General features: G+C 43.4%; 1 protein-coding gene across 1 annotated transcript in view; it reads right to left on the bottom strand.

Annotated features, from left to right (window-relative positions):
• Positions 1–804: 804 nt before the first annotated feature.
• Positions 805–19150, bottom strand: part of Nr5a2 (nuclear receptor subfamily 5 group A member 2) — a 108630-nt gene continuing 90284 nt past the window's right edge. The window contains exon 7 of the mRNA XM_036202470.1: positions 805–1692. Within this exon, the coding sequence (XP_036058363.1) occupies positions 1445–1692 (248 nt within the window). The 3' untranslated portion in view covers positions 805–1444. The remainder of the gene's footprint in view (positions 1693–19150) is intronic.

Here is a 19150-nt window from a genome sequence, read left to right as displayed (position 1 = left end):
TTGCTAACCAGTTAAAAATAACACTAAAAAAAATGACTGCTTTTGCTATCTTGAAGTATCAGAGTCCCCTTAACTCCCCCCAGGACCTAAAGAATGTAAACACTGTATTTTGTTTGATTTTAAAGTACTAATACTTTATTTTCAACAACTGCTGATCCACATCTGCACAGCTCCCTTTCAGGACCAGGAAGTGAGGCAAGGCTTCCATCCCCGCTTGAATACTGACAGCATTGTTTGAAGGGTGTGTTCGCCATCCCTGCCCTCTAGGAATTTTGTTCTCCAGCAGACTTTGACCTATGGCTGAGGCCATTATCACCCTCTACCATTGCCCTTTGTAGGAGATTTGGACGACTTTACCGTCTTTCCAGGCCATGAGAACTGCTGCTTTTGCATCCTAAGTTTAGGAGGGGCTCTACCCATGAACCTTGAGTCAACTGCCTTCACGCTCAACCTTTCCTTCCTGTGGTATTGCTTAACATGCTTTGACTTTGCGGTTACTTACATTGTGACTATTTGACATCCCATCCCAGCAAAAGATGTTTAGTGGTTTATCTTTAAGTGAATGAACTACAAACCCTGATGACTAAACAGACGGATGTATACTAACAAGCCTCTTAGCCAAAAATTCTTATGAAACCCAACCATGCCAAAGCCACATTTCAGCAACAATAGCAGAAATAAGATCTAACTTGCTTGCTAGGAGTATTTGCTTAAATTTATTTGATTTCCTTTCGTATTTATTAACTAATACTTATAGAGAGAAGGGATACTGCCTGCTTTTTTTTTTTTTAAATTACAAACACAGGACAAAACAACTTCAGAACATACTTAAAATGGCAAGCTGACATATTTATACATTGTTCTTATTAGCTGTTGGCAGGTTTAAGACAGACATTCAGAACTCATGATTTAGTGGAGCTACTACTGGGTGTGGCTGAACAAAATCCTTAGCATAGCGTCCGAGCTCACAGGTGAGAAGGTGTAGGGCCTTCTGGAGGGGGAGAGGGGGGCTGCCAAGGCACAGCCCGTGTAGTCTTTGTTTGGGAGATGTGCAGCTTCACCATGGACAAGTCCAATTAATGACACTGATCAACTGCTGAATTCCTTAATAACAGATCAGTTTAAATATACAAGAATTGTTCTGTCCATTTTTATGCTGATGTGGTATTGGACTCTGTGAGTTCAATCCATCCCATTACAATGTCTTTCATATGAATCCTTTGGAGATGTGAAGCCTTTGATTCACAGTCTGCAGTACAAATACCCTGACATATCAATTTGTTTGCTATTAAGTATTTGATTATTATGCTTTTTAAAATTCAGTATCTTTAACCCACATTTGACTAAGCATTGCTTGGAGCGGTTCAGAGTACATTGCCTTCCTTCTCCTCCTCTTCTCCCTCCAGTCTCTCTGCTCCTAGAGCAAGCTTCCAGGGGTGGCCACTCAGGCTCTCTTTGCGTGTAGCATCTCGATGAGAAGGTTATTGTAGGGTACATCCCCGTTCACGTGCTTGCGGTAGAGATACTCTTCCGCCTGCATGCTGAGTGCCCGGATTTCCGGAAGTCGAAGGAGCAGCTGTCCAAACTTCTCTGTTTGCTGGGGGTAGTTGCAAACCATGTAGTCCATCAGGGCAGTGTTCACCTGCTCCTGGACATTTTCCACCAGCTGGAAGTTCTCAAGATTCTTGACGTCTGCATTTAAAAAAACAAAGACAAGATTTCAATGGCGTGATTTTGCTTTTTTTTTTTTTTTTTCCTCTTTAAGAGTCCCATTGACTAAAGCAATGTTCAGTTAATGGTTGTCTTTTCCTCTTGAGAAACAGTGTGTTTTAGATGCTGCTGAATAGTAAGGAAGCCCCGCGTACCACGCTTCCTGGGAAAAGGATCGACAAAAGAGCTTTGCGAGGAGGTCTTGTTGAAATTCTACATATACCTCAAATCAATTAGACACCAATGGGTTTTGAGCAAGGTCAACTCTTCTCATATCTTACAAAAGGAAAGGCTTGAGGATTCTTAAAGTAGAGGGATCATAATATATTGCCAGCAAATGAATCCCTAGAGAAAGACCTATCTTAAACCAGTATATTACACAATTCATATAATTCTGTATTAATTTTTCTGACCCAAGGTGAAATCTGTGTCCAGGGTGTGATGTAGTTAATTTTAATAAAAAGTGACAAGGTTCTTGTTTCTGTTTGACATTTTCTAAATGATTCTGAAAGCCTTTGACTTGTCTAGCCTATGCTAATGAACCATCTGGTACACTCCAGTGACTGCCAGCTGAAGGTTCGCTACTGGGAACTCTCTCAAATACATATCTCAGTGACTAATGATCTTTATCAAATGAAAGCCTTATCCTTTAGGCAGAATACAAGCCAGGATGCTTGGTACTCTTTAACCTGAATGCAGTTTCATAAGGCCGACTCTTTTTATGCCCCTGGTCCTGGGTCACGGGCATGAAGAAGCTGGACATGGGCAATTCACCTGCCTAACTCCGGATGATCATCCAGTTTTAAGCTATGTGACCTAGAGGTCCTTCTACATATTGAACAAGAAAGACACAGTATCACAAAAGTCAGACTCACATAACACAAATACACACAGATGATGGACAAGGGAAAGATGGAATGTTGGAATTTCACTTCTGGGGTTTATTCATGATCACTGTATAACTCTTATATGAAATGTGTGTATAGAAGCTGCTGGAAAAAAATATACAGATGTGCATGTGTTTATACATACTCCTCACGAAGAGTAAACAGACACAGCCATCCTTATCCTTTATTTTCTAATTGGGCAGAAATAAATAACATTCTGAAGTAAACCAAATACTACAAGAAAATGAATAAAAGGTTAAATGTGCTGGATGAAAGGTCACTGTTACCATAGTAACTCACAGCGAATATGTTAGGTGCCTGTGTGCCTCTTGTCTGTGTCAACGAGGCTGCCTTACGTGTGCCACTGAACTGTGTTCAGGAGGAGCCGAGTGTTTATATTTGACTCTGTACCAGAAGTTTTCCTCTATTACCAAGTCTCCAGCCCAGATTCAAACCAGTGAGGAATCGTCAAGAAGTAGATAGAGAACATGGAGCTGGAGACCAAACCCTAGCTCAAAGTGAGAGATGGGAGGTGCAAAAACACTTTTCCTTACTAAGTGGGACAACCAGACACATGCTACACGGCAAGCTCTGTACCGTGTGCTGCGGCACCTGGCATTTGACACAGCAGTTTACAGCCAACCGGATACTGCCATCTTAATGTGGAATATTTGTAAAGCGAGTTTCAATTACTTAAACACTTTTAGAAAAATGGCTATGATCTAGAGTTGTTTTTGGTTCAAAATTGCCAAATGTAAACGGTTAGAAATACCTTCAACGTGCTCTTCTTCAGCAGTAGAGAGGACGCTATATGAAGTTATGTGATTGAGCGATAACTACACTTCATTTCACGAGACAGTGAAGGACTCGTACGAGGCGGAAAAGCTGGAAATAGTCGGAGACCCGTAGGGAGGATGTAGGAATTTGAGCAGTATGAAATATAAAACAAGCGTATTTGTCTGCTACTATTCTAAAATGAGCACTGAAAAATTTAAGATTATCATTTACGGCTAACTTCTGAGAATACTGGTCCAAATTGGTACTTTCTCAGAAAAGTTCAAAACATTTGCAGTTTTCCATATAGGAGGAAAGTACATAGGTTCCACATATTTTGGCCAAATATATATCCCTTTCAATTAGGGTTGAATGACCAGTTGACTAAATTATCTCCCCAAGCTACTGCAATGAATTTACCATTAAATATAATAAAATGTATGCGGTTAGGCTGGGCGTTGGAAGCACACGCCTTTAATCCCAGCACTCAGGAGGCAGAGCCAGGCGGATCTCTGTGAGTTCGAGGCCAGCCTGGTCTCCAAAGCGAGTTCCAGGAAAGGCGAAAAACAAACAAAAAATGCATGCTGTTAATTGTCCCAAAGACTTCTGTCTATGCAGGTGACAAAGATCCTGGTACATAAACTGTAAGATGTTTTTTAAAAGCACAGGAAAGCCGGGCACGGTGGCACACATGTGTAATCTCAGTACGGAAGCAGCAGCAGGATTGTGGATTCCATGCCAGCCTGGAGCACATAGCGAGAACCCCAGAGGGAGGAAGGGGAAGTCGAGGCGATGTTGAACTGGCTCCCATTTGCTGGCAAGCAGTTGCTGGATTGTCGCACTCTTGCCTGCCCTGAGTGCTATTAAACTGCCTCCATCTATTAAAATGGTCCATCATCTCCCTCCAGAGACTGCAAGCTGCTGGGATAAGGACCACACATCCGTCAAGGGATCCTCAGAAAATTCACTAATTACTGTCCTTTACACCGTTTGTGGATGTATTTTCACAAAGTGATTATGATTGTGAAATGATGACCTTTTTCCTGATCCTGTGAGCCAGTCTGCTTTCCTTTTCAATTAGAAACTATTCTCTTTTTTTTTTTTTTTTGCCGAAAATTTACATATATATTTTAAACTGTAACAAAGTATTTTAAAGGTCATAATGTTCACTAGTCAGATCACACTGTGGTCCAAATAGCAAGACTTGCTCTACATGTTTTACCAATGAAGGTTTCGGTTCCCTGGTTGGTGTTGCCATGGGGACCATGCCTGCAGTCTCATGGGAACTACAATTCCCCGCTGGGGTCCTGTGTCTCTTGGGTCTTCAGGCCTGGCAGATAAACCTTGGTTTTCCCACCTAATCTAAAAGGTCTATAGAGAAGAGCTCATAAGGACCTAGAAGCAACAGAGAAGGTAAACGTCAAAAGATGGACAAAAATACCTCCTCCCAGGAAACCTGGAATTTTCTCTGATGTGGTTTGTGTGTATTTTTTCTTTAGGAAAGGTTAAAAAACTTGAGTGCATTGCTACAATAACCACTAAATTAGTTTTTTTTTTTTTTAAACATAAACTCATCTCCTTTCATGAACATTACAAATGCAATCAATTTAAATAGGCAGTACTCAGACCTGCAGTTGAGTTCCCTCAGTTAACAGCACTGGGACACCTCTGGATTTCAGCAGGGAAACCCCAGCTGGAAGCAAAGAGTGACACCCGGCAGAATTCCCACCAGCTCTGGGGCATTTTCCACCTGATCTCAAACACCTTGCATTTGGTACTCTGCACTCCTTTGGCATTTACATAACCTTCATTCTCGTACAATTTAAAAAACGCTAGTTGTTAGTACGAATTCTGTGCTGGAGACCGTATGTAAACAGGCAGAGGCATATCCCCAACCTCTTCTTACAGCCTTTAAAATTTGATGACTAGCAAGAGCATTTTGCGCTCCCCTCTAAGTGCCAATCGCTTATCTGTTCTACTTTATTCACTCAGGGACTAATTACCAACTTTTTCTATGAAGCACATTACGATAAGCTCACAGTGGGGCGCTCAAGTGTTTTTTTTTTTTTTCCATCCTTATTGAGAAGTGAACCCTTAGGCCTTCTTGAATACATTACTGCCCTGATTCCTCTGTCATGGGCAGGATTCGGCTCTCTCTGAAGATGAACCTTAGCCTCCCTGGTCACTGTCATGGGACAGCCAGCGACCTTACTGTTGCACACACTTTCAAAGATGGGTCTTTTGCTGAGCAAGGGGCCTGGCGGGGACCAGGACTAAGTGTCTTTTCCTGAGATACAGTCTTTTAAAACAGAACTCGGGGAAAGATGGACTGTTTTGCCTTGAAGCTTTTGGAGGGAGGGGACAGGCTACAAATACAGAGGTGTTGTCACGTGCTTGTTAGCAGCAGGCCTTTTCTTTTGAGACAGAGAAAACTTTCTGTGAGGAAGTCCTAAAAGTAGTTTTAGGGGATGAATTTGAATAATTTGTATAAATAATTTTGTAAGAAGTTTTGGGGGGTTGGAGAGGAAGCTTGTTCTTATATGAACAAAATTCACTCAGGAAAAGAAGGGCTGGGCAGAGGAGAGGGAAGGAGTCTTTGGAGCAGCTGCCTAGAATCAGACTCATCTCAGTTTCCAGTAAACCCTGAAACTCATCACTGTAACCCCTGCGCCGTGATAGATGTGCAATGATATGCTTAGTAAGCCAGGAGCTACTTTTACCAACCTGAACACACAACTCCATGCCTTCAAGCAAATTAGTAAGTAACAAGAAACATAACCCTTAGGAGGGGCTATGCGCAGAAACACAAACACCAGCAGTTCTCAACCTGTGGGCCACTACCCCTTTCGGAGTCAAACGGCCTTTGCACAGTGGTCGCCTAAGACCACCAGAAAACAAAGATATTATATTTACCTTACAATTCATACATAGCAAAAGTTACTAAGTGGTAACAAAAGTAACTTTAGGTTGGGGGCCACACCACCACGAGGAACCGTATTAAAGGGCTGCAGCATTAGGAAGGTTGAGAACCACTGATATACACAAAGTGATTGCACTCTACATTTGTAGAAACAGAGGCCCTCACAACTGTGGGACTTTGTGGTCTACAAAGCGCTCTGGCATGTCGTGCCTTTCCCACATACATGATGCACTGATTCAGAGTGGGAATGTGATACAGAGAAGCAGAGGGACTTTGGAACCTCACTGGATGGGCATCTAACTCAGAGCTCAAGGCTTCTGGTGGAGATGAGAAGCCTGAAGAGTTCTGAGTGCTGGGAATCAAACCCAGGTCCTCTGGAAGACTAGTCAGTGCCCTTAACCGCTGAGCCCTCCCTCTAGCCCACTTGTTTTGAAAGGTGAGTAGGGGTGAACTAAATGAGAGATGAAAAAACCGTCCTGCAGACAGTGCCTGATACACAAAACCCCAGAACAGGAGACAGAAGGAATCCATCCTTGGAACACTGATGCAGTGCAATGTACATGTGTGAGGGGAGTGAATGGCTCAGACCGGGTTGGGTGTAAGAGGGTTATGTGTTAGGCAGGCTGGATTTTCTCTAAAGTGCTGTACGCACACTGGAGGCACAGGAAGAAATGCCCCCCCCCCCCCTGTTTTCAAAAGGGCACTCTTCTAAAAAATAGAAAAGCAACTGTGTGTGCAGGAGTGATGGACAGGAGGGTGTAGGCTCACTAAAGAGCCCAGACTGGAAGCCACTGGGGACAGAATGGTCACGGGAGTAACGACAGACCCGAAAGGCATCAAATCACTGCTTGCTGGCCTTGGACTGAGTTGGCACCTGGGGTCCCAGTGCCTTTCAGGTATCAAGGAAGTTGGCAGCCAACAGTAAGGCATGAAAAGGGAGAAGTGATGTGAGGGGTTTAGGGGGGCCTAGGCTGAGTGGAAGCACATGTGACATTGGGAGGTGGCCAGAAATACAAAGGCAGACTAGATCCAGCAGAGAGGTTGGGGCCAATGGTCTAGAGCTGAGACTTGGTGTGAGGCTGAAAGTGCAGGAGTCAGTGAGAAGGTTTGGAAGAGGTTGTGTGGGCTCTGCAGAAGGACCACTTAGGAAGGATTATTTATAAGAAGGTAGACATGACACACACGATAACAGTCAGACTTGGAGCTATTCAGTGGGGTTTCCAAGATGTCAGTAAGACCCAGACAATAACAGAGACGCTAACACTAAGCAGGCACTATATCAATGTGCCTAGTTATTTTCTTAAAAAAAAAAAAAATCCTCATTGAATTCTCTTAGTCTCATGGAGAAGATATTCATATTCCCATTGACATGTGTGTATATATGATGTGGAGAAGGCCATGGGCCACAGTCCATGCTCAGGTCAGAGGACAACTTTGTGGAGATGCTTTTTTCTTCTACTTTTATATGGGTCCTATAGATGGAATTCATATCACCAGGCGCATGTCTACACCTGCTAAGCCATCTTACCAGCCAATATTTTCATCTTTCAAAAGAAAAAAGCTCAAGGCTTAGTGATTGAGCCAGGAAAAGCAGATCTTTCACACTTATGAGCAGATATGTCTCATCCCATCACCCTTAAGTCCATACCATAGGACTTCCCTTTGGCAGGGCCAGGACCCGAGTCTGCAGATGGGTCACCAAATAGTTGAGTTTTGAAAGTATACTGTATGTTACAGAATGCCCCTCCCAAACTGTTAGTGCCTCTGCAGAAATGCATCAGCTCCTGTTTCTGATGATCCAAAGAGAAGTTACCATCTTCAGTGCCACAGACCATTGTGAACAGAATCAGTTGTAGCCAAAGACAGTCTAGCCACTGAGGGTGCCTTCAGGGACATCACTGAACGAAGCCTACCCAACCCTGTCCGTCCAGGCTGTGAAGGTGCCGAGGTGTTCTGTGCTCTTGACTTTTTACATGCAGGCTTCAGGAAAATGTCAAAGACCGAGGGTCCCACGGTCCAATTTGAGTTCAACAAAAGTTAATGACAGGGGTGGTTTAATGTAGTTCATGACCAGTCCCACTAACAAGCCGCTCAACTCCTCAGAGCCAGCTTTCTCATGTGCAAAACTTTCCCATTTTAAAGGGTCACTAAAAAGTAAAAACCTCCCTTTTTGAGTAAGCATGACTTTCCTGTGCAGATGACATGGAGATTGTGCTTGCTTCCAGCAACATGTGGAAGGTGGGTATGGTCTTTCTCAGCATCAATCAAGCTGGCCATTTTTCCTATGGTTGGCTTTTCATGAATAACAACAACAACAAAACAGAATCTCTGATAGTTCATTTTCTAAAATGAACAGTAGAAGTTGGTAGTACTCAAGGTTTCATTCCGTTCTCAATCAAAAAGATTACAAGGGGCTGGAGAGATGGCTCAGTGGTTAAGAGCACTGGCTGCTCTTCTAGAGGTCTTGAGTTCAATTCCCAGCACCCACATGGCAGCTCACAGCTGTAGCTTGGGATCTGATGGCACTTTTCTGTCATGCAGGTGTGCGTGCAGACAAAGCACCTATATACACAACATACAGAAATAGAGAAAAAGATCATTCAGGGGAAACACCGCCAAATTTTAAGTTTTTCAGGCAACTACCTTCATCCCCCTGCCCCTTTTTAGGTCTGAGCTGCACCAACCACAAACACACATGGTGTTTTATGTTGTGTGTGACATGCTGGGATACAGAGGCCAAGGAGCATGGATGCATGGAGAATGTCACCTACAGCCATGTCTTCCCTCTGTCCATGTTGTTATAGAAAAAAATACACCAGGGTTGGCAGGATGGCTCAGTGGGTAAAGGGCCCATTGCATGTGGTGGTTTGAATGAGAAGTGTCTCTCTTAGGCTCAGGTGTGTGAATACTTGGCTCCCAGTTGGTACTGTTTGGGGAAGTTGAGGCGAGGAGCAGTTTTTGCTGGAGGAAGTACATCACAGGGGGCGGGCTTTGAGAGTTTAGAGACTCCTTCCATTCTAGTTCTCTTTCCGGGTTTGGGGTTGAAATGTGATCTCTTTCCTGCCCCTGCTACCCTGCTTCCCTGTTATGATAAACATACCCTCCCCCATAAGACAAAATAAACCCTTTCTTCCGGTCTAGTTCGGTCATGGTGTTTTATCTCAGCAGCCAAAAGTAACTGATACACTTTGGAAAGCCTGATAGCCCTGAAACTGACATAAAGTGAGTACACAAGGCTGTCTACTGATGATAATTTTCCATGCTCTACATATACATGTCACACACAACGATAAAATTTAAAATAAAAGCACCCCATTCTCAAGAGACAACTGTGCTCCAGCTGGAAGGAGTGTTCCTGACTGACCCTGTGCCTTCATTTCTAGTCTTGGGACTGTCTCTGGCGACATGGACATGCCACTAGGTTGGACCAAAGGTTCTGTATTTGTGAACACTGAGAAAACTTGAAGATCTCCATTGTCACCCACACTCTTTAATATTCTGCTTGAAAATGAAAGTAAGACTTGAAGACACTGAATTCTAATTTTTAGCAAACAAGTATGGGCAGAGCCCATTAGGCCACAGCCCATTACTTCCTTTCTTCCTTTTGCACTTAATATCTGAATGTTACTTCACTTTTCCACAATAGTTTTTGACTAAAATTATAAATTATTTCAGACACTGTTTTACACACACACACACACACACACACACACACACACACACACACTCTAACTATAGTTGTGATCTGACATGATGTACTATTCAAAAATGGGAACCAAAACAACCTGCACTAAGTTGTCTCCTTTTTTGAGGAAACAAGGTAGCTTTTGTGGGGATAAATTTAGAGCTGTAACAAGTTTCTGAACTAGCTCACTTGTGCTACAACAGGCCAGGCTTCTCCTCTTTGAGCACCATGTACAGAACTCTGAGTGCAGTATCCCATATACTGAAGAAACCCAAGAGCTCATCTGCCTCACTCAGCCAGCTACATACATTTCTTGCCTTTTGTTTTGTCTCTACACACAGCTTTCATCTGCCTCAGGACTTACCCACCTGTGGTCCTCTCGTCAGATGACTCTCCCTCTCCCATGCAAGAGCCATGTCCCCAATTCATCTGCTAAGGTCATCTCCTCAAAGACGACTTTGGGAGCAATCTTTATAAAGCTTTGCATACCTCTCAAAACATTCTGTCCCCTCATTTTGTGTTCCCCCTCCCCCCCCCCCCCGGTTTAAATTATAGCAAAATACATTATATTGGACAGTTATTCACAGTGGCCAAAAGTAGAAGCAATTCAAGTGCCCATCCATGAACAGAAGACTGGAGAAACAGGAGAGGAGGGGGTAGGGAGTAGGGGAAAGGCAGGTTATTCAGCCTTTGAAAATAAGGGGAATTCTGAATGAATGAGTCCTGAGGGCTTCATGCTGAAGGGGAAAAGCTGCAGACAAGAAGACAGACCACCTATGAGGTAGCTAGGTTTGTCAACTTCAGAAAGAAGAATGGCGGTTTGGAATTACTGTTTAATGGACATAGAATTTTAGTGTTGCAAGATGAAAAGAGTTTTGTGGACTGGCTGTATAGCAACTAACTTACCATTATGGAACTTACATTTAATAATAGTTGAAAATGAAGCTGGGTGCGGTAGTCCATACCTATAACCGAGCACTTGAAAGTCTGAGGCAGGAAAAGCATGAGATTGATGCCAGTCTAGTCCACACAGTGAAACCTGTCTCAAAACAACTAACAAAAGGAGTGGGCTAAACTGAAATTTTACATCCACATTTTATATCACACATAGATATTTATAGCAGCTTGACTCATAATTATCTGAAGCAATCAAGATGTCTGTTATTAGGTAACTGAACTAATTGTGGGAGTCTGCTGAGAGACTAGCTCCAACTTCTCCAACTTTTTGAAGGGTTCTTGGTCAGAGGAGAGAGGAATGAGGAAATATTAGATCGAAAGATAGACCTAGATGATGAGGAGAAAGACAGAGACATAGGATAGCTTCGGGAGGGCCTTAGACCAATACCCAGTCACCCAGAGGTTTATTCAAAAGGGCTTTTATAATATGCCAATGGGTGGGGCAAAAGACGTCCCCCCTTGCAAGATCAAAGCACACCATACAGCCAAGTGTAGACCCTTCCAAAAACCTGGTAACTATGCCCATGGTCAAATCATCCCATTATGCAGCCCTGCTAGGTAAAGCAAACTCAGATTTTCTGACCCTCTGTGCTCCCACAACTAATAACTCAGACAGTGACAGATCTAATGCCAAAAATAGATGAGCTTTGTATGGAGTCCCCAAAAAGATGCAGGTGACCTCAACTCTGACTTTTAATGAAAGGAGCCAATTTGAAAATACAAAATACTCTATGACACTATGACTTTCTGTGAAGAGCAGAGTTGCGGAGATGATGAGAGATTGGTGGCTGCCTGGGTAAGTAGGAGACAAGAATGAACAGGGGGTACCCAAAGGGTCCCCAGGGCTGTGGAAAGATGCTGCAGGACACATAATGGGAATCTGTATTGAGCATGTTGATGTAAACTCACAGAATATTCCCCACTAGGAGTGAACTCAATGAGAGATGAGCGTGGGTGGTAACTCAGATGTCAAAGAAGTTCCACCAGCTAACGCACGCACTGCTCTTGTGGGGCGCACTGGTGACTGGGGAGGCCAGGGATGGGAAAACAAGAAATCTGCACGTGTTTTAATTTTGCTATGAACCCAAAACCGCTCAAAAAAGGAAAGAAAAAAGAAAAGTGCCCCAAATCCTCAGAATTAAAGAAAATAACACTTACATAAAACAAAACAAAGAACAGCAACAACCCCCCCACCCCCACCCCTACCCCCATACACACAAACCAGAGTGGGAATGGTGTACAGCTTATACTTCCAGCCTCCTCAGGTGGAGACAGGGCATTCCCAGAGCAAGCTGGTCAGCAAGACTAGCCCTATCAGTGGACTGTGGGTTTGACGGAGAGATCCTGTTTCAGTGAATGAGGCAGAAGAATGACCAACCAAGAGTCCTGACACTGACCATGCATGACATGGTATACCACACACACACACACACACACACACACACACACACACACACACACACACACAGAGAGAGAGAGAGAGAGAGAGAGAGAGAGAGAGAGAGAGAGAGAGAGAAATGGGAAAAGATAAAAAATGTGGCTGGGACTAGGCCGTGATAGAGAGCTTGCCTAGCATGTATGAGGCCCTAGCACCGTGGAAAGTAAAAGAAATTAGATACAGTGCAGATAGGTTTCTATAATCTAATACTCACAGTCTACTGCTTATGTGAGATGTAGCCTGTGGGTCATCTCTGTGTTCTTCCCATTAACTTTACTGAGGTCCACCAGGTGACTACTGCCCAGAATCTGATACTTGGAACATTTTATGCTGTGTTCATACACTATTGTTGGATTTTGACGGGCTTATGTTACGTGTGTATTTTTTTGTTAGTTTGGATCAAGTCTTTTTGGTAATTTTTAAAAATTAGTATCTAAAGTAAAGGTTTTTTGTTTTTTTTGTTTTTTTTGTTTTTAGTTTTTTAAAGTTGCCTTTCTTATCTTCTAGAAAGGCAACCCTAAGGGAAGAGTCATGGTCTTTGCAGTTGGATCCACAGCCCCTGGCACATGATCAAATGTAACAGTTTCTTCAACATTCCAAACTAGCATCTCTTCTTCTTTTTTCTTTCTTTCGCTCTTTTCTTTTCTTTTTTTGGGAGGGGGTGGGGGCGTTTCTCAAGACAGGGTTTCTCTATGTAGCTTTGGAGCCTGTCCTGGATCTCGCTCTGTAGACCAGGCTGGCCTCGAACTCACAGAGATCCGCCTGCCTCTGCCCCCCGAGTGCTGGGACTAACCACGTGCACTACCACCGCCCAGCTGTCTTCCTTTTTTCCCCCGAAGCTTGTCGGGCTGCCATTCTTCCACACTGAATTCACACCAGCCTTCTGTTTTTCATAGAATTATTTCCTAAACAGCCAGCAACACACACCCTAACCCCATTATGTTTTGTACTGTCTGGGGAAACAGAGTCAACGAGAGTGTTGCCAGGTGTGTGGCCTTTCTGAAATCCTTTGGACTCTCTTCCAGGTAGGACACCCTGCTCTCCCTGCTCGGCCTCCTCACCAGCTCTGTCAATGAATGCCCGTGCCGGAGGCTGCCAAATACATTTGGCTTTAGGCATAGTTATGCCCTCTCTACCCAGATGGCCGGGGAGCTCTTTAAGTTCACAATGTTTACAACTCAGCCCAATCTCCAGGGCTCTGAACCTGAACTTCTCCTGTCTTTCCTGGACCAGTATCCATCCAATTACAGATGTCTGGCTAGACCACGAGTCTCAGAGGGAGACGCGGTCACTGCTCCTCTCTGCCAGCCCACACACCAAGTCCCGCTGCATCTGCTTCCTAATTATGTCTGGAATCTACCCTTTTCTTCCTGTCACACCATAACTTGCCTTTATTGCTTTAGCTACCTCTTTAACTGTTCTCAATTCTCCCAGTGCTGCCTGCCTCCAATCCATTTTCTTCAGGGCAGTCAGAAGGATAGCTCTAAGTGGGGATCTGATTGTGTGCCTGAAATTCTCCAATGGCCTGCTACTGCCCTTGGGCTAAAGATTAAAGACATTCATCTAGCATTTACCTCTGCAGTCTGATTTCACCCACTGTTTTCAGATGGGCCTGAGCCTGGACCCGTGCTGGCCCCTCTAACTCCGACTTCCATTCCTTCATTCCTTCACCTTCATCCTACTAACTGGTCTTGATCCTCAGACTCAGGGCAGACACCGCTGTCAAGGAATGACTCAGTGGCACCTTCCATTTCCCCATCAGAGCACTGAGTGTTCCAAGGCCACTTGTCTGTTAGCTGCAAGACAGCAACGTGCCCAGCTCTAGCCTAGGATGATGTCTTGGCCTTTGTCAAGTTAAACAATGTGTCTGCGTATTTATTTCAGACACATGGACCTTGCTTGTGTCAAGAGCTTCTAAATATTCTGGGAATATCTTTCTCATTAAGCTTATTTCTTTTCTTATTTTCTTCCTCTTCTATTTTTTTTTTCTCCTTTTTGATCCATTAGTCCTTGGCTTATTCTTGTCTCTGCTGCTAGGCACATTCTCTTGGAAAGAGACAGCCTGAAGCCTGCCTCATTTCTTATTTCACACGCAGCACAGGCATACCCTCCAACACCCAGTGCCTGTTACTGAATTTAACAATTGCTATTAAGCTTCAAGGAACATGTCGTATAGAGAAACTAATGCGATGGGAATTTACTGAGCTTTTTAAAAAATGAGACAGCAGTTTCACTACTAAGTTTACTGCCTTGTCAAATTCAAAACTAATTTCAGGTATAGCAGAGCCCATCTCCTATAAGTTATCTCTAGAAAAAGTACAACTTGATTGAAAATTGTAGGAATTGAGTTCCATGAACAGTGCGGAAAGCATTTGTGTGAAGCTGTTAAGTGGTGATGTGTTTGTTGTCACGTTAGGGACATCGTATCAGGTGACACAGTACATTTATTTCTTCCCTTTTTCTGTGTTTTTAGAAATACAAGATAGGGTCCAATCTTGTAGCCCATTCTGACCTAGAGTTCATGATCCTCAGTCTTGGCCTCTAAGGGATGATGTGCCATTATACCTAGCAACATTTTAACATCTTTGCATTGATTTGCTATTTCATTTCCAAACTCCTTAGGGACAAACTCCGAAGAACAAAGTGGTGTATGACACTGAGGTTTTTAAAGCCAGCAAACAGATCACATGGTGATCTGTCAGGTGATGAGTAACAAGTACCTCTACATTCAGGGAGAGTGAGACAGAATGAGATCCCTGGATGGGAACTGACTGAATATTTGGAAGCAAGAGAGAATTTAGAAGCATACTATTTAATATTTCCTTGGTGCCCTTAAATTTCAAATAAAACTGTGTGTGCATCAGACACAGACAAGGTCTAATGTTTGATAAAAATAGGTGGGGGCCGCATTTCACATGTGAATGTCCCCCACTGCAGCAGCCTTGGCTCGCCTTGGGAGTCACAATCCTTGTATCTTTTCACTGAGAACATCTGTCCCCACAGAGTAAGAGACAGCCACATCTCCATTCTTATAATGATATCCTGAAACAGTTGTGAGGCACATTTGCATCTGATTTCCATTCAGGAACTTTGGTGGTTTTTTGCAAAGTTTTCTTATTTTCTTAGAATAAGATATGAGGTTCAGTTTGTTCAGGTGGTAAGTCAAGACTATGAATAAACCAACGTTATCATATGAAAGGGAATTAAACAGGCAGATCCAAGTGGGGATATATTAAGCCAAATTTAAGCTCCAGTTGTGGAGTTTAGCCTCTACTAGATGTCTGGTTTGCCTCGGGATAAATTCAGCTTTCCAGCTAATCGAATGAGGAAAACCGCCTCAGGTATGATAAAATTTACAAGAGAGTGCAGTTGAACAGTTCTTGTTAAAAATATTAGCTTAAAGGCATTCTTATCGTCTTTGGGATGAAGACCGTATTTGCATTTAATTATCTGACTTCAAACTTTTATGAACTTGGATCAAATATTAGCTCAGCCAATTAAAATATTATTTTGGGTATGTGTGCCTATCAGCCCAATTCCGGTTCACCTTGCTTAGTTTTGGTAGTACTTTGCAGGCAATATCAAGTTTCAGAGAGATTATGTCTAAGAAGAAAAAAAAAAGGTAACATTTGAGCTTTTAACAGGCACCAGGCATGTTATATGTACTCAGAATAAATAGTTGACTTGAACATTTCTCTATATTATAACAAGTCTAGACAAAAGATACTTCTTCTAGATACTTCTACCCACACAATCAATACTCCTTCATAATTCAGCGTTTTACAGAAATCCCTTCTTCCTTTGAAATACTGGTCCATCCACAAGATACTCTACAATTTAGATTGCCAGGAGCTGCTTGCTGTTTCTGGCTCTGCTACCCACACAAGCTGCTCAGAGCCTGTTCTGCATTCTGCAGCCAGTTGCTCTCAGGAGAGTAAAGGAGACCATTTCAGACAGAAGATGGGCGTGGATGGAAAGGGAAGAAGAAGCCACAGGAAAAGGAGGCTTCCATGAGACCAACGAGTACTGGAATACTTGTTTTAAAAGCCTTTTCAAGGGGTTGGGGATTTAGCTCAGCGGTAGAGTGCTTGCCTAGCAAGCGCAAGGCCCTGGGTTCGGTCCTCAGCTCCAAGACAGACAGACAGACAGACAGACAGACAGACACACACACACACACACACACACACACACACACACACGCACGCACACATACACACACGTCTTTTCAAAATGGCAATGATGAATGAAGGCATTCAACATTCTACAAAATAATGGAGTTGTGTGCCACTCAGATTACCTGGGCCTCCCTGCCAGATGTTGCCTGTGCACAAAATCAACCAGAAACTTCCTGCTCAGAGGACAGGGAGATACCAGAAGACAGATGCAGCCTCCACTGCCTGGTGTGTTCTGCCCAGCAACAGAACCCATGGTGATAACAGTCCCGTGGCAACATCTTTGCAATGGTTTGTCTTCCAAGGTACCATGCAGGCTGTGGTTGGCTCTGACTGCAGGAGAACCATGGCTTCTGGTTCCATTTGAAAACAAGGCTGAGTGTGGCAGTGCACACCTTTAATCCCAGCCCTGAGACAGAGGAAAGTGGATCTCTTGAGTTCTAGGCCAGCCTGGTCTACAAAGTGAGCTCTAGGGCTGTTATACAGAGAAACCCTGTCTGAAAACAAAACATACAAAACAAAAACAAAAATAAACAAAAAACAAGATGGGGTAGGTGTGGTGGAATCCCTGTGGTGGGAAGTAAGTTCAAGGCAAGCCTGGTCTACATAGTGAATTGTAATTCAGCCAGAGTCACATGGTAAGAGCCTATTTTAAAACAAAACAAACTCCCCTAAAACAACACAAAAGGCCTTGTAAGAAGAAAAGAAAGTTGGTCTTCAAACAGCCGGATGTTCTATGGAGCGTGGTGATCAGTCACCAGCTAAGGCCGAGCAATCTGAACCCCTCTACTTTAGATGTTAGATTTCAGTTTTATTTTTGTTGGGAAGCTTAAAGTACCTTTCTATCTTGGGTTCTGAAGATCCTACTTAGGAGAAATAAATTCAGCCTTAAACAAACAACAGAATCGGAAACATCAGGGAATAAGGAATGTCCCTGTGTCTGCTTTTGGATCAGTATTTATCCCTTTTTGAATACAGCCCCGTCTTTCTCAGAGGTACACAATGAATAAATAATGGTATTAGGAGGACACTTGGGTATTTTAATGTCGTACCTGACCCACACTATTCCCTTTAATTTTTTTTTTTTTTGTTAAAGGTTTATTTCTTTTTGCTTATGTGTATGAATGTTTGGTCTGTGTGCATGTCCATGTACCATGTATTTTCAGTGCTCAGAGAGGCCAGAAGAGGGTGTCTGGGAACCTAAAACTGGAATTAGTGGTTCTAAGTGGCCATGTGGATGCTGGTAACCAAACCCTAGTCCACTTAGAAGAGCAGCCAGTGCTCTTAACCATTGAGCCATCTTGCCAGTCCTTCTACTCCCCTTTTAAGTAAGCATACTACCAAAACTGCTTCACATTTATATGCTGCTAGTACCCATTACTTGGAGAAAGCACTGGCCTGAGGTGACTGAAATTTCTTTAATACATGTACATCTAGGTACTGGCTGCCATGTTGAAAAGTTCTGCCTGAGTGGGGCTTATGCTTGGGATGCCCTGTTCCTATTTCTTCTGAAGAGTAAGACCTGACAATCCACACAACTGTGCAAGTGGAGGCCCGGGAGAACTGTTATTGTACACTCAGCCCTAAGCACCCCAGGTTCATTACACTGTGAAGCTAAAAAATAAAGCCGCTTTTAGGAGTTAGACACACGCGTTGCCCGTTATTACATCTATTTCCCTTAGCTTATTGAAATTCTGCTCAGTGAGACAGAGGTTGAAAAGAAGGGAAAAAAAATATTCAGAAAACCGATACTTAGCTTGAATTATTTCGCTTGAAAAAAAAAAACTGAAAGAGGGGGTCTCTTCAGGGTGGGGTGCTAAAAGAACAACCGGTTACCTAACAAGATCGTTAGCGCCAAATACTCATCTAGGTTGGGACATAACTTACATTAATAATTCATTCGATTGCTCATGGATTTGTATTTCTCTGCGAAAGACAGGAAATCTATATCACCAATATGTTTCGTATTTGTGTAATCATGTGGCAGAGACCTAACAAGGAGATTAGCCTGAGACCTCCAGCTCAGGGGGCTCGTCTTCTGCTGAGGGAGCTACCCTCGCCTATGGTTTTAAAAGCCTAACTGTAGATTTTGCTAAGATGGTGATTATAATCTATTTTATAGATGAATATATGAATATCTGACTGTGTAGGTTTAAGAAACTGCCTCTCTACCTCTGTTTCCTCATCTTCAAGATGAATTAGAAAACAAGGCAATAATGGCTACAAGCTAGGACAGCACCTATTTCTCTCCCTGTGGTGTTGAATGTACGAAACAACGATCTCAGTCCTTCCTAGGAAAGCTCATACAAAACTTTTTATCAGCCCACCATCTTCCCTTCCTGACACCAGCCCGGAGGGAAGAGGAGCTCTTCTGACCTTTCCACTGGCCTTCCCTGAGGGAGGGCACAGGTCCCCAGATGCTCAGTCAGCTCAGGCTGCCACTGTGGAACCATGACTGCCTCGTGGGATCTTATGCTTCAGGATAAGACAAACCAAATATTCTCCCCATGAGCCTCCGGGGAATCATCAGTTATACCCATGCCAGCCAGAGTCAAGGGTAGCCTCCGCCGACTCAATTTTCCAGCTGCAGCTGAAAGACGAGCCAAG

The sequence above is a fragment of the Onychomys torridus genome, chromosome 11 (genome assembly GCF_903995425.1).
Source record: "Onychomys torridus chromosome 11, mOncTor1.1, whole genome shotgun sequence".
In the NCBI taxonomy this organism is placed as follows: domain Eukaryota; kingdom Metazoa; phylum Chordata; class Mammalia; order Rodentia; family Cricetidae; genus Onychomys; species Onychomys torridus.
This window is presented reverse-complemented; position numbering and strand designations above follow the sequence as displayed.